Source organism: Euprymna scolopes, chromosome 24 (assembly GCF_053919585.1).
Source record: "Euprymna scolopes isolate OS-2025 chromosome 24, ASM5391958v1, whole genome shotgun sequence".
NCBI classification, from domain to species: domain Eukaryota; kingdom Metazoa; phylum Mollusca; class Cephalopoda; order Sepiida; family Sepiolidae; genus Euprymna; species Euprymna scolopes.
In genome coordinates, this window is record NC_136505.1 from 81,045,982 (window position 1) to 81,059,005 (window position 13,024).

General features: G+C 34.8%; 1 protein-coding gene across 3 annotated transcripts in view; it reads right to left on the reverse strand.

Annotated features, from left to right (window-relative positions):
- Window positions 1-13,024, reverse strand: part of LOC145246794 (telomerase protein component 1-like) — a 715,591-nt gene that overhangs the window by 679,810 nt on the left and 22,757 nt on the right. For all 3 annotated transcript variants that reach the window (XM_080108593.1, XM_080108592.1, XM_080108594.1), the window contains exon 2: window positions 9,176-9,242. In XM_080108593.1, the coding sequence (XP_079964719.1) occupies window positions 9,176-9,221 (46 nt within the window). In that variant the 5' untranslated portion in view covers window positions 9,222-9,242. The remainder of the gene's footprint in view (window positions 1-9,175; window positions 9,243-13,024) is intronic.

The following is a 13,024-nucleotide window of genomic DNA, read 5'->3' on the forward strand; positions in this document are numbered from 1 at the left end:
CATGTTAAGAATGGCTTTCAAAATAAAATTATTATTTCAGCAGGGTACCAAAAATACATTAGTACCTAAAATTTTACTTTGCAATGTTTTTATTTTTAAACCATAAAATAAAACACATATAATAATTTTTAAACTTCATCCTGCTTTATTTTTTATTTGTTAAACACGTTAATTACAATCAAATTATAATCACATCCTTACATTTGAAATAATTAAAATTAAATTATAATCACATCCTTACATTTGAAATAATTAAAATCAAATTATAATCACATCCTTACATTTGAAATAATAGCGTGATTAAATGCTACCTATTGTTCATTTCAAAATGTAAACAAACTTCTGGTTAAATTAATCGACACCGGTGTTGAACGTAAAGAGTCCCTTTTTAAAGATTACATTGTTCGACTAGTATTTTCAAGTTAAATTCAAGTTTTATGATATCTTTTTGTTCATTAAATTGTTAGGTGGAAGTACAGAATGGTTATTTACAAACAACCGGCAACACAAGCAGCTTTGATTAAAACGAAAAGATAGCATCAATATTTCTAACAAGCGATCAGTTTGTATGCATAGTTGCAGCCGGAAGCTATTGTGTAAAGGTAGTATTAATAGTTGCTCAGCGTGTTTTGACAGAAAGGTTAGTTACAGTGGAAAAATCGTAAGAAACAAATCTGTAAAGTATATTTTTCTTTTGAAATCGATATTATATGAAAATATATTAAAAAATATCTCAAATAAATCAGAATAACATGAGCATTTTTATTATCATTATTCCAAAGGAATTCATTAAATATTTGGTGAATGTTGTATTGTGTTTCGTATGGATACGAAACTTCCCAATAGCACTCTCCCTGACGAAGTGCTAGCTCTGTATACTACTCCAGTAGTTTCTGTCATGTTACTTTATAATGTTGACCTCGGACCCGACGTATCGTTCTTTTGTGCTAATAAAAACCTTATTTAAAGGGTATACAGTATTTGTTTTATTTACAACAATTTTATTAGCACAAAAGGGTAAAAAAAAAAAAAAGTAAAATATTTTTAAAATGGATCGTGCCTGGAGGCCTTCTCGATTGGATGTAAATCCTAATTCATCTAATGCCGAGTGAGAGTTTAAGCACTGGCTTGCTACGTTCAAATATTTTTTAGCAGCACTACCACAAGAAAATCTCAGCAAGTTGTCGGTCCTGATAAATTTTATTTCACCGGATATTTTTGAATATGTCAGCAATTGCGGAAATTATGAAGAAGCCTGTTTCAAACTGGAGGAACTCTTTATCAAACCAAAAAACGAGATATACGCACCACGGCACCTACTCGCTACGAGATGCCAGCAACCGGGAGAAAGTCTGGACGAGTATCTTCGGGCATTACGAGTCCTTAGCAAGGACTGCAATTTTAGGGACGTCAGCGCGGCGATATATGCTAATGAATCGATTCGGGATGCCTTTATTGCCGGAATTCAGTCCCATACCATTTGCCAGCGTTTGTTGGAAAATAAAACGCTCAACCTGGACACTATGTTTGACCAGGCCCGAGCGCTGGACAATGCAATGAGGAATATGGAATCGTATTCACCAGCATGATACCGGGAACCAACCGCTGCAGCCCTCAGGAAGGAAGAGACATGGGACTTGGATTTTAATCAAATAAACCTAAATGCTGCTAAATCAGAAATTAAATGTTGGAACTGTGGAAATTATAAACAGCCAAAATCACGATGTCCAGCGAAATCAAGTGTTTGTCATCAATGTAAACAGATCGGGCATTTTACAAAATGCTGCAAATCAAATAATACTACTCAATCAACTTCTGCATCGGTCCATTATCCAACCTTAGCCTCTATAAGTTCGAGTTTGGCAGTTCCATTGTCCCTACAGAGGTCCACTGTAGAAATTCACATTTTGAGTCGGCCATTACGATGGACTGGTAGCTCTGACAGCTTTATTCATACCAAGTAGCTGAGGATCTGGATTTAAAAATAACAGATTCAGACTTGAGAGTTTCGATGGCATGATCTGACCTCTCATCCAAAGTGGTAGGTGCTTGTTTTCCTAACATACTTTTTAACAAACATATGTATCCCAACCAGAAACTGTCAGTTTTAAATAACCTTTGTTGTGATGTGATTCTTGGATTGGATTTTCAAAGTAAACATGAAAGCGTTACCTTCAAGTACGGTGGGAGTTCAACTCCTATTGAGATTTGTAGACTCGCTGTGGCTTTGGTGGAACCACCTAAACTTTTTGCTAATATAAATAAGAATTGCAAACCGGTTGCCACCAAGTCTAGACGTTATAGCTCAAGCGATAGCAAGTTCATTGACTCAGAAGTTAAGTGCCTTTTAAAGGAGGGGATCATCGAAACCTCAAACTCCCCCTGGAGGGCACAAGTGGTCGTGGTTAAATCCGATAATCAGAAAAAGAGAATGGTCTTTGATTATTCTGAGACTGTGAATAAGTACACAAGCCTTGACGCCTATCCCCCTGCCTCGGCTGGATGACGTAGTGAATAAGGTTGCTCAGTATAATGTATTCAGCACAATCGACCTAAAAATGCAGATCCCTATCAATAAGAATGACAACCCTTCACTGCTTTTGAAGCTAACTCCGGTTTGTATCAGTTAACCCGAATACCCTTTGGAGTTACAAACGGAGTTGCTTGTTTTCAGCGAATTGTCGATGAAATTATTAGTTCTGAGGACTTACACGACACCTTTGGATACCTGGACAATGTTTTCATCTGTGGAAAGGATCAGGAGCAACACAATGAGAATCTGTTGAAATTTATCAAAGTAACAGAAAAACGGAAAATTACGTACAATAAATAAAAGTGTGTGTTTTCTGTGAATGAACACAGCTCCATGGGTTATATCATTGGACCCAACGGTCAAATTAAACCCGACCCTGAGAGGTTGAAGCCTTTAAAAGAACTCCCTTATCCAACTGACGGCAAATCATTCAAGCGAGCCCTGGGTTTTTTTCTCGTATTATTCAAAGTGGATCCATAGGTATTATGATAAGATTCAGCCTCTTATTAAGACCAATTTATTTCCCCTTAATCAGGAAGCTCGAAATGCATTTGACAGTCTAAAGCTAGATATTGAATCAGCTGTAATAAAAACTATCGACGAGAATGCTCCCCTTGAGTTGGAAACTGATGCCTCTGATTGTGCTCTTTCTGGAGTCCTCAACCAAAATGGTAGACCAGTTGTTTTTTTCTCACAAACTCTACACAGCTCCGAACTAAATAATCCAGCTGTTGAAAAGGAAGCGGCTGCCATTAGAGAAGCAGTTAGATATTGGCGCCATTACCTCTTGGGGAAGCACTTCAAACTTATTACTGATCAGAAATCAGTAAAATTTGTTTACGACCAAAATCACCATAGTCAAATAAATAAACAATAAATTGCACCGTTGAAGATTGGAGCTTTCATGCTTCAATTTCGACATTATCTATCACCCTCAATTTGCATCGATCCTTGTGCCATCCTGGGATTACAAGGATGATGATTTCATAAGGAGTAGAAACCTCCCTTACTCTCTTGAGGATATTCGGCAGATGACAAAGGACTGTATTATTTGCAACAAGTGCAAACCAAGATTTTTCCGCCCTGTTCATGGGCATTTAATCAAATCAACTCAACCTTTCGAGATGTTGAACTTCGATTTTAAAGGACCCCTACCTTCATCTACCCCAAATAAGTATATGTTGGTATTAGTTGATGAATGCAGCCGCTTCCCATTTGTATACCCTTGTAAAGACACAAGTAGCCAGAGTTTACTGCAATCTTGCTCCCACCTGTTTTCTATATTTGGCATACCCAGTCAAGTTCATTCAGATAACAGGAGTTGTTTCAAGAGTGCTGAGTACAAGAATTATATGCACGGCAAAAGGATCGCCACCAGCTACAGCACTCCATATCACCCGCAGGGGAATGGTCAAGTGGAGTGAATGAATGGAACAGTGTGGAAAACTATTTCATCAGCATTGGAAGACAAAGGTTTGCCGACTGAACACTGGGAAGAGGTTTTAGCAGACTCCCTCCATTCCATTCAGTCTTTAATATCCACAGCCACAAATGAGACACCTCATGAGTACCTGTTTAAACACCCAAGAAGATCAGTGTCCGGGACAGTGGTACCGTCTTGAATGACCGAATCTGGCTTTGTTTTAATGCGGAGACACAACCGGTTAACTAAATATGAACCTCTAGTTGATAAGGTTGAACTTCTAGATGCTAACCCCCATTATGCCTTTGTTCGATCTAACGATGGTAGGCAGATGACTGTATCTACACGTGACTTGGCCCTGTTGAAAGACTTCGAATTCACCGATCACCCACATGACTCAGAAAACTGGAATGATACACCAGCAGATCAGCAAGAGGAAAATTCACCCCCACCAGTAGAACCACCTGTTTTGCAATGGTCAGAACATAGTAGAAGACCACCAAATAAGTTGAATTTGTGATTCTAGAGTTTAATGAATCTTGATTAAATTTATTTTGCACATCAGAACTATTAAATTGCACTCATTGTGTTGGCTGAATTGGTGAGTTTTAACATTGCGAACCTGAACTATTAAACTACATTCCTTGCATTGGTTGTGATCAACCCACCTTCATACACTAATACTTGAATGAACTTTCCATCCACGGCAGGAACTTTCTAATCTAATGGAGGGGAAAATGTTGTATTGTGTTTTTTATGGATACGAAACTTCCCAATAGCACTCTCCCTGACGAAGTGCTAGCTCTGTATACTACTTCAGTAGTGTCCGCCATGTTACTTTATAGAGCTGACGTCAGACCCGACGTATCGTTCTTTTGTGCTAATAAAAACCCTATTTAAAGGGTATACAGCATTTGTTTTACTTACAACAGTGAAAAAATTTAAAATTTGTTTTTTTTATGCTATAGCTTCATTACTTTTCCTCTCTCTCTCTCGCTCTGTAAAAATCAATGTGCAAGCGATAAAAAAATATAAACCGCTTAAAGTGAGAATGAAAAATGTAGCATCAATAATTCTAGCAAGCAGTCAGTCTGATGTTGTTAGAACTAAAGAGTAGTAGTAACAGTAATAGTTCCAGCGAACGGTTATTAAATGTTATGTTAGTATGAATAGTTGCACGGTTGGAAAAGCCTTAAGAATCGATTTTGTAAAAAAGATTTTTTTTTAAATCGATATATCAAATTATATAAAATAATATCTGAAATGAAACAAAAGAACATGGAGATTATTATTATTACTATTCCAACAGAATTCATTAAATATTTGGCGAGGAAATTAAAAATTTGTTTTTTCATGCAGTACCTACGGCTTCATTACTCAATAGTAGTCTGCAAGTAACATTTTGTTTCACTGAGCAGTTACTTGCTCAAATAATAAGGATTCTTCAAACTACTGTTCTCATCTTCAGTGTCATTTACACAACGTTCTGGTCGATGTAACCTTCGACCTTCTTCAGATGTATCTTGTCAAACTCAAATGTTTCTGCCGAATTCAGGAATTTAGATGGAATTTCGAACGGAACCATTTATTTACTTCATGGGGGTAGCATGCTCTTGTTCCGTCAGCCATGACTGGATAGAGGTCCTAAGTAATTCACAATTGTATTTTTTGGTTGTATTTTCATACTAAGAATTGAACCTTCAACATTCAGAAGCATATCACTTTTACAATTGATTTTTCAAGTATTCTTACCACTGTACCATGGGTCTTTCCAATCCATAGAGGAATACTCAATATCATGAATAGAGCAGGTATGTTTAGTGTTTTAAAATGTAATGGAAAATGATTTCTAAGTCAAAAATGCTCAACTTCGAAATTTGAAACTTTCCCATATTCAAATCTTGTCCAACTTTTGGTATCCTGTAAAGTAGACTTAACCTAACATAAAAAACAAAATGTTGCAATTTTTTGTGTCAGTTGGTGCATTGAACCGTCTATGCTGGGCCCATTATTCTAGGTTTTTATTGATTGAATTGTTTAAACACAAAACTTTTAAAAGTAGTTATAAAAATTCAATTAAAAGAAAACTAGACAGAGCAATCTTGCAGCAGACACTTTTTAAAAACCTTGTTAACTTCAGACTTAAAGTATTTCAGCTGTCCTCACTCTTCTCTGCTCCAGTTTTTATTTTTACCCCATCAATCATTTTTAATGGCGTTTTAGCTTAACAAATCAATCTTATAAAAATGTCAAAAGCAAAAACATAAAAGCATGTCTTGTTTGGTAATCTATATTTGCTTGAAAAAAATTCATTGTCGATGAAATCAATTTTATTGATTAAATATCTTCTTTTTTAGATTTATTAAATTTTTAGTTAACAAGTCATTATTATGGTTGAATATTAAAAAAAAAAAGAAGGAAGAACTGATAAAGATAGGCTGAGAGAAAGAGGGACATATAAAGACCTAGATTAATTTGGAAATCAATTTTTAACAGCCATTCCATGCATGGCAGTGGTGTTAAAGGTGCTAATCGACTGAACAACTATGAAGGTAGACACAAAGGCAAAAAAAAGAATGACAGACACTGACTTTTGTCTAAAAACAATGGATATTATGTTTTATTTACCGAAAAATGAAATTGTAAGTTTGTAGGTAATGGACATCAGGAATTAGTCCGAGTAAGACAAAATAAGCAGCTGAATATTAGTGGACATTGGAATAGGGCAGCTGGACGTCAGTGGACTCTGAAATGAGGAGCTGGATGCCAGAGAGCATTGGGACAGGCAACCGGACATCAGTGGGAACTGGAACAGGGCAACTGGACGTCAGTCGACACTGGAATGAGTAGTCAGACATCAACAGGCACTAGAACACATAACTGTACATCAACAGTCGGCTGGTGGGCTTTATATTTATTTGTTTCTTCATGAAAACAAAACGTGACACAAGATCGTTTATATTTATTTGTTTCTTCATGAAAACAAAACGTGACACAAGATCGTTTATATTTATTTGTTTCTTCATGAAAACAAAACGTGACACAAGATCGTTTATATTTATTTGTTTCTTCATGAAAACAAAACGTGACACAAGATCGTTTATATTTATTTGTTTCTTCATGAAAACAAAACGTGACACAAGATCGTTTATATTTATTTGTTTCTTCATGAAAACAAAACGTGACACAAGATCGTTTATATTTATTTGTTTCTTCATGAAAACAAAACGTGACACAAGATCGTTTATATTTATTTGTTTCTTCATGAAAACAAAACGTGACACAAGATCGTTTATATTTATTTGTTTCTTCATGAAAACAAAACGTGACATAAGATCGTTTATATTTATTTGTTTCTTCATGAAAACAAAACGTGACACAAGATCGTTTATATTTATTTGTTTCTTCATGAAAACAAAACGTGACATAAGATCGTTTATATTTATTTGTTTCTTCATGAAAACAAAACGTGACACAAGATCGTTTATATTTATTTGTTTCTTCATGAAAACAAAACGCGACACAAGATCGTTTAATGTGGGTGAAAACTGGTAGTGTAAAAAAATAAAATTGTCTCAATATAGAAAGGTTTCCCCCTCCATTGACTAAGAACAATTTCATTTGGGTGCAGTAGACACCGCACCTCAGCCACCTGGCTAAGAAAAGCGTGAGCTCCCTAGCCGAACTTGTCCCAATCAAGAGTTTCAGGTATTTATTTACAGTGTCTAGATTAATTTCAGTTCGGAATTAAACATCTGCTGTTTTTATTTAATTGTGAAAAGTTAAATGTTTCTTTTTCTCTCGTTTGTGAAAGAAAGTCGTTAGCATACAAGCTCATGACATGTCGGTCATGTGACTGTTTCTTCCATCGAACATAGTCATTGTTTACTAAAATGAAGGCGTGTGTCATAAATTTTTTTTTTTTTTGGGGGGGGGGGGATTTTGAAAGCCCTAACACAAAACTGTGAATAAAATATAAAAAAAACTTGTAATTTCTCTTTTAAAAGTGGGCTGTTTATTTTCTTTATGGAATATACTTCCAAAATAAACTATTAAAGTTGTTTAAAAAATAATAGAAATATTATTTTTTATTTTTTAAAAAACAGTGTTTACAAAATGCCTGTGCACGTTAATGCAGCCATTTTTTTTTACGTAATGAAATCAATTTAATTTTACGTGTTAAATTTTTTTCAATTTTTTCACTTTAAAAATCTATCAAAATTTTTCTATTGGTTCAATTTTTACGATATTTTCAGGTTCAATGTGAAATTTTATGCTCTTTCCAATAAACTGAATATATTCTAGACACGCGTTTTTTTTTTTTAAATTCACCCCCCCCCATTTTGAAATGTCTATTAAAATGAAAATAATTCATATTCTCCCCTCAAATTTATATATCACAAATTGAAGATAAAAGATCAATAAATAAAATAAGCTTATATAAAACAAACAAAAAAGAATAGTTATTTGCAAATTTGCCTGTAAATTCCAAAGTTTAAAATCTTTTTTTTCTAAAAAAACATGTTGAATATGTTTTTTAAGTGAAACCTTATAATCTTATTATATTGTCCAGAAAATTTCATACAATTACGACAATTTTTTCTATTTCATTCAATGTTTTTCTTTTCTAGATATTTAAAAAAAAAATCCACTCCATAAAGAAGAATTTAAAATATATTAAATCAAAAACTCATGTATTTCTTGTAAAGGAGAAAAAAAAATCGAAAATTCGTCGAGTATTTTTTTTTTAAGGCAAAAACTGATAAGTAAAATGTGATCATTTTTCAAGTATGGTGACCTATATTTTTTCACGCACAAGGCTTGACGGCTCACGCATATGTGTTGTTTTTACGTTTTATAGCTCTTTTATCCATTCGTATTTCAAAACAGGAAGAAAGACAAGAAACGCCGGCTTACTAACACTGATTAATGCTTACGTAATGGCAGTCTTTCCAAATGGTTGGGTAAAACAATTCTTTTATTTAAAAAATACATGGATATATAAAATATAAATATGGACAAATTCTCATAAATGAAGAATGGAAGCATCCATTGATTAGTATTTTATATAGGTAAGAGATTTTTTAAAATTTATATATATTTATTATATTTAGATTAAGTTAAAATTCGTTGAATTTCGTGGCATCTTTTTTAAAGAAAACCAATTTAAAAAGAAAAGATGAGAACAAAAAAAGAATCATTAAATGATTTTAACTTACCTTCACTTAGATTGATATTCATCTTCCACTTTTCCAGCAGAGACATTTTTCTTACTGTTTACAAATCCTAAAAATAATGAAATTAATCAGCCATTATATTTTTGTATATATTAGATAACTTGTGACTCGCTGAATTAGTATTTGACATGCATATTATTTCTTACTTTTCATATTGGCTTGATAATCGTATTTTTACACGAATAAGAAACTATTATTACATACATTTTTATTTACAGTATTCTTTGTACATTTATCTTGGCTTATAAGGCTTTAGCATTTTCATCAAAGTCAAAGGGTTTATGAATATATTATAATTATTGAATATTCTAGTTGCTGAGTTAGTGTAGATATTAGCGGTTGCATTGTGTGGCAGCAAATGGAGTAGGCTAGAGATTAACAAAGATTTAAGGATGACTGAGAAGCCAGTAACATGAGATATGTAGGCTGATATAACATCAGATGTGAATGACAGAATAAATGGTAGAAGAATTTTCCTTCATCTCGGAAGAAATGATCAAGGGACAGCATGTTTAACTAATATCAACTCACAAATTTGTAATCTAAAAAGTTTCGTACTTCATAGATTCTCTCCCTCTCTTTCTAAACCACCATTATTGTTATATATTGGGACCCTATGCCAGTAAGTAGAGATTCTGTCAACTAGTATGAATTTCATACAGGGAACTGCCCATATAGAAAATCGATGACCGCACACGTATGTAAAAAGAATTGCATTAATTGATCTGTTTCTTGATTGTTTACTGCCCCCCCCCCAAAAAAAACACAAGTGCAGCAATTGTGCATTTGTTGTATAAGACATGTGTGAACAGTTCGTTTAATGTTGTTTATTGAACATTATTATAGTGTAAGTATGAAATGCTTAAAACTTAATCAACTCTGATGTAATTAATTGGACCATGAATTGTGGAATGCGACTCAATAAACCTGTTGTTCTAAAGTTTATCTCTTAGACAGAAATGTCTGACAGTTTTGATTTCAGCATTACATTACACCAGCAAGTTCAGATAAACACATGAATCGAAGGTGCTTTCATTCACAGCAAGAGTGAAATAAATTATGGTATGAGATTGTTGTTCAAACTCAATAAATTGATCAATATGAAATAAATAAGGGCAAAAACTATTATTCAACATATTCAGATTTAGTTCAGTGACAGAGCAGGAGAACATTTAAAGAAAAAAGAATAAAATTTATCTTAATAATAGGTTGGTTGTTTTTGTTTTACAACATATCAACCATTTTCACGTCATTTAATGCCGAATCCAAATTTTGAAGAAAAATTTTTTAATAGAATATATTTGCTGTTTTCAAGTCGGTCTCTATTTAACCCATAGTTGGGACCCTAACAGGTACTACCATTCCGGGTTAGAGTGGACCTGGGAGCAATGGCAATTAAAGGGTGGCTCCACAGTTCCCAAAGCCCGCAAGCTGGGGTCTCACCACTGGATATAGTTTAAGGTCATATCCAGGACCCTCAATAATAGGAAGGTGCTTAAAAGAAAGAAAGAAAAACTAAAAGACACTTGAAGACATAAAGAAAGAAATGGGAGTACTATGACAGTGAAATAGAGGAAGAAAAAGAGAAAAAAAAAGTGAATCAACAGTTGGGGTTAAAAAGTAAGAATTGACAATAAAAGAAAAAGTGAACGTTACATGACATTTCCAGAAAAACAAAAGAACATTTTGGGGCTAGGAGCAGTGCAGTATCTGTTCTGTGGATACACTCCACCTAAAGGAGAAATGACTGGGATAATTTTTATTTTTGTGCTAATCCAGAGTGCCTCTTTTGGGGGAAGAGTATTGTCCCTACATTAAAAATAATTATCAAGTATAGTGAGAGAATTTTTTTTTTTTTTTTTTTTTGTTCTTTCAAGCCATTATTTTAAATTTTAAAAGTGAAGGATCACATTTCTAAATAAATTTAACATAAAATGATCCCCTATTTCTGAGCTACCACCAATTTTTGAACAGAATAGTGTGCAATAACTATTTTTTCAGAGAGGGGGATCAACCTTAGACATATTTATAGACATTATTTATATTCTAAATTTTTGATTTTTCGGAATTTTGCAAAATAGTCTCACATTTTTGTATTCACTTAGTATATCTTTATTCTATCACATCTTTTTTGAAGACATTGCTCGTAGAAGCTATACGATCAGGTGTGGGCGTTAATGAGCGGCACTCATTCGTTAGTTTCTGTTGCATAGGTTTCATTTATATATCATTTCTGTTCTGGTCAAATGTGAGGTTGGGAGGAGACAAGGCATGGCCAGAGTGCATTTATTCAGAGCATGAGTGTTTAAAAAATAGTTTTAATTCCCTACTGTACAATTATTGATCGGTAAAGAAAAAAAAAAACGCTTCTGGAAAATTGTTACCATTGTAAAATAAAAGATGAAGAAAAAAAAATGGCTATAATTATTTTTTTTATTTGCAATAAGTTTTCAGAAATTAATAATTGTCAGTAAATAGGTGACCATTGTATATTAAATTTATATATGAAAATGAACCACTTACTCTAAAATCTACAATAAAAATAATAATAAAAAATAAATGGACAGGTAAGTTTACACACACAAAAAAAAAAAATGCCAAGCAAGTGCTGAATAAATATTGAAAAATCGCCGCCTTTATTTTTTTAAAAGAATTGCATTTTTTTTAAAAAGAAATAACCATTTATCTTTTAGTTGATGAAATGAAACCGGCGGAACAACGTTACAGCACATTTGGCTGTTACCTCCTGGCAATATACTTCGCAGTGAAACATTTCCAACATTCACTCGAGGGCCGTCAATTTGTGATCTACACTGATCACCGTCCGCTAACATATGCACTGCGTTCTAAGCCGGACAAATATTCTCCCCACGGAATGCGCCACTTGGATTTTGTTTCGCAATTTACCAGCGATATCCGACATATTTCAGGTGAGCAGAATGCTGTGGCAGACACTTTGTCCCGCCTTCCCATTAGTCTCTGTCCTCACCATCGGATATCGCCTTACAGCAGATGGCCTTAGACCAGCCAAGTCTGGACACATTGGATCCATCGTCACCTGAATTTGCAACTTGCAAATTCGCATCCCTGCCTCGGACATGCGGATCATTTGTGACACTTCAACAGATTCACCTCGACCATTTGTTCCAATGACTCATCATAGAGTTGTTTTTGACACCCTACACAATTTGGCACACCCCGGATGCAGAGCCACAGTGAAGCTGATTACAGATTTTTCTGGCCAAATATGAGACGTGATATCACTGCCTAGACACGTTCCTGTGTATCCTGCCAAAAGTCAAAGGTGCACAAGTATATCCTTGCACTCCTTGGAACATTCACCACCCCAGACGCTCGGTTTAGCCATGTGCACATCGACCTGGTTGGACCTTGGCCAGTCAGTTAGGGATTTACTTATCTCCTGACCTGTATTGACCGTTTCACATGGTGGCCTGAAGCTATTCCCCTCACAGACATTTCGGCTGAGTCTGTAGTGCGAGCTCTTATATCAGGCTGCATATCGCGTTACGGAGTTCCCACCACCTTCACCACTGATTGTGGCATACAGTTTGAATCCCACCTCTTCCAGGAACTCTCCAGGATTCTAGGGATCCAACATATTCGCACTACAAGCTATCACCCTGCTTCTAACGGGATGATTGAATGCTTCCATCGCCAATTGAAAGCAGCATTACATGCTAACCCTGACCAACAGCGATGGAGCGAATATGTACCGGTTGTCCTTCTTGGCTGTCGTGCTGCTATCAAAGAGGACCTGGGGTACTCTTTAGCCGAACTTGTCTATGGAGTACTTCTATCATTGCTCGGCCA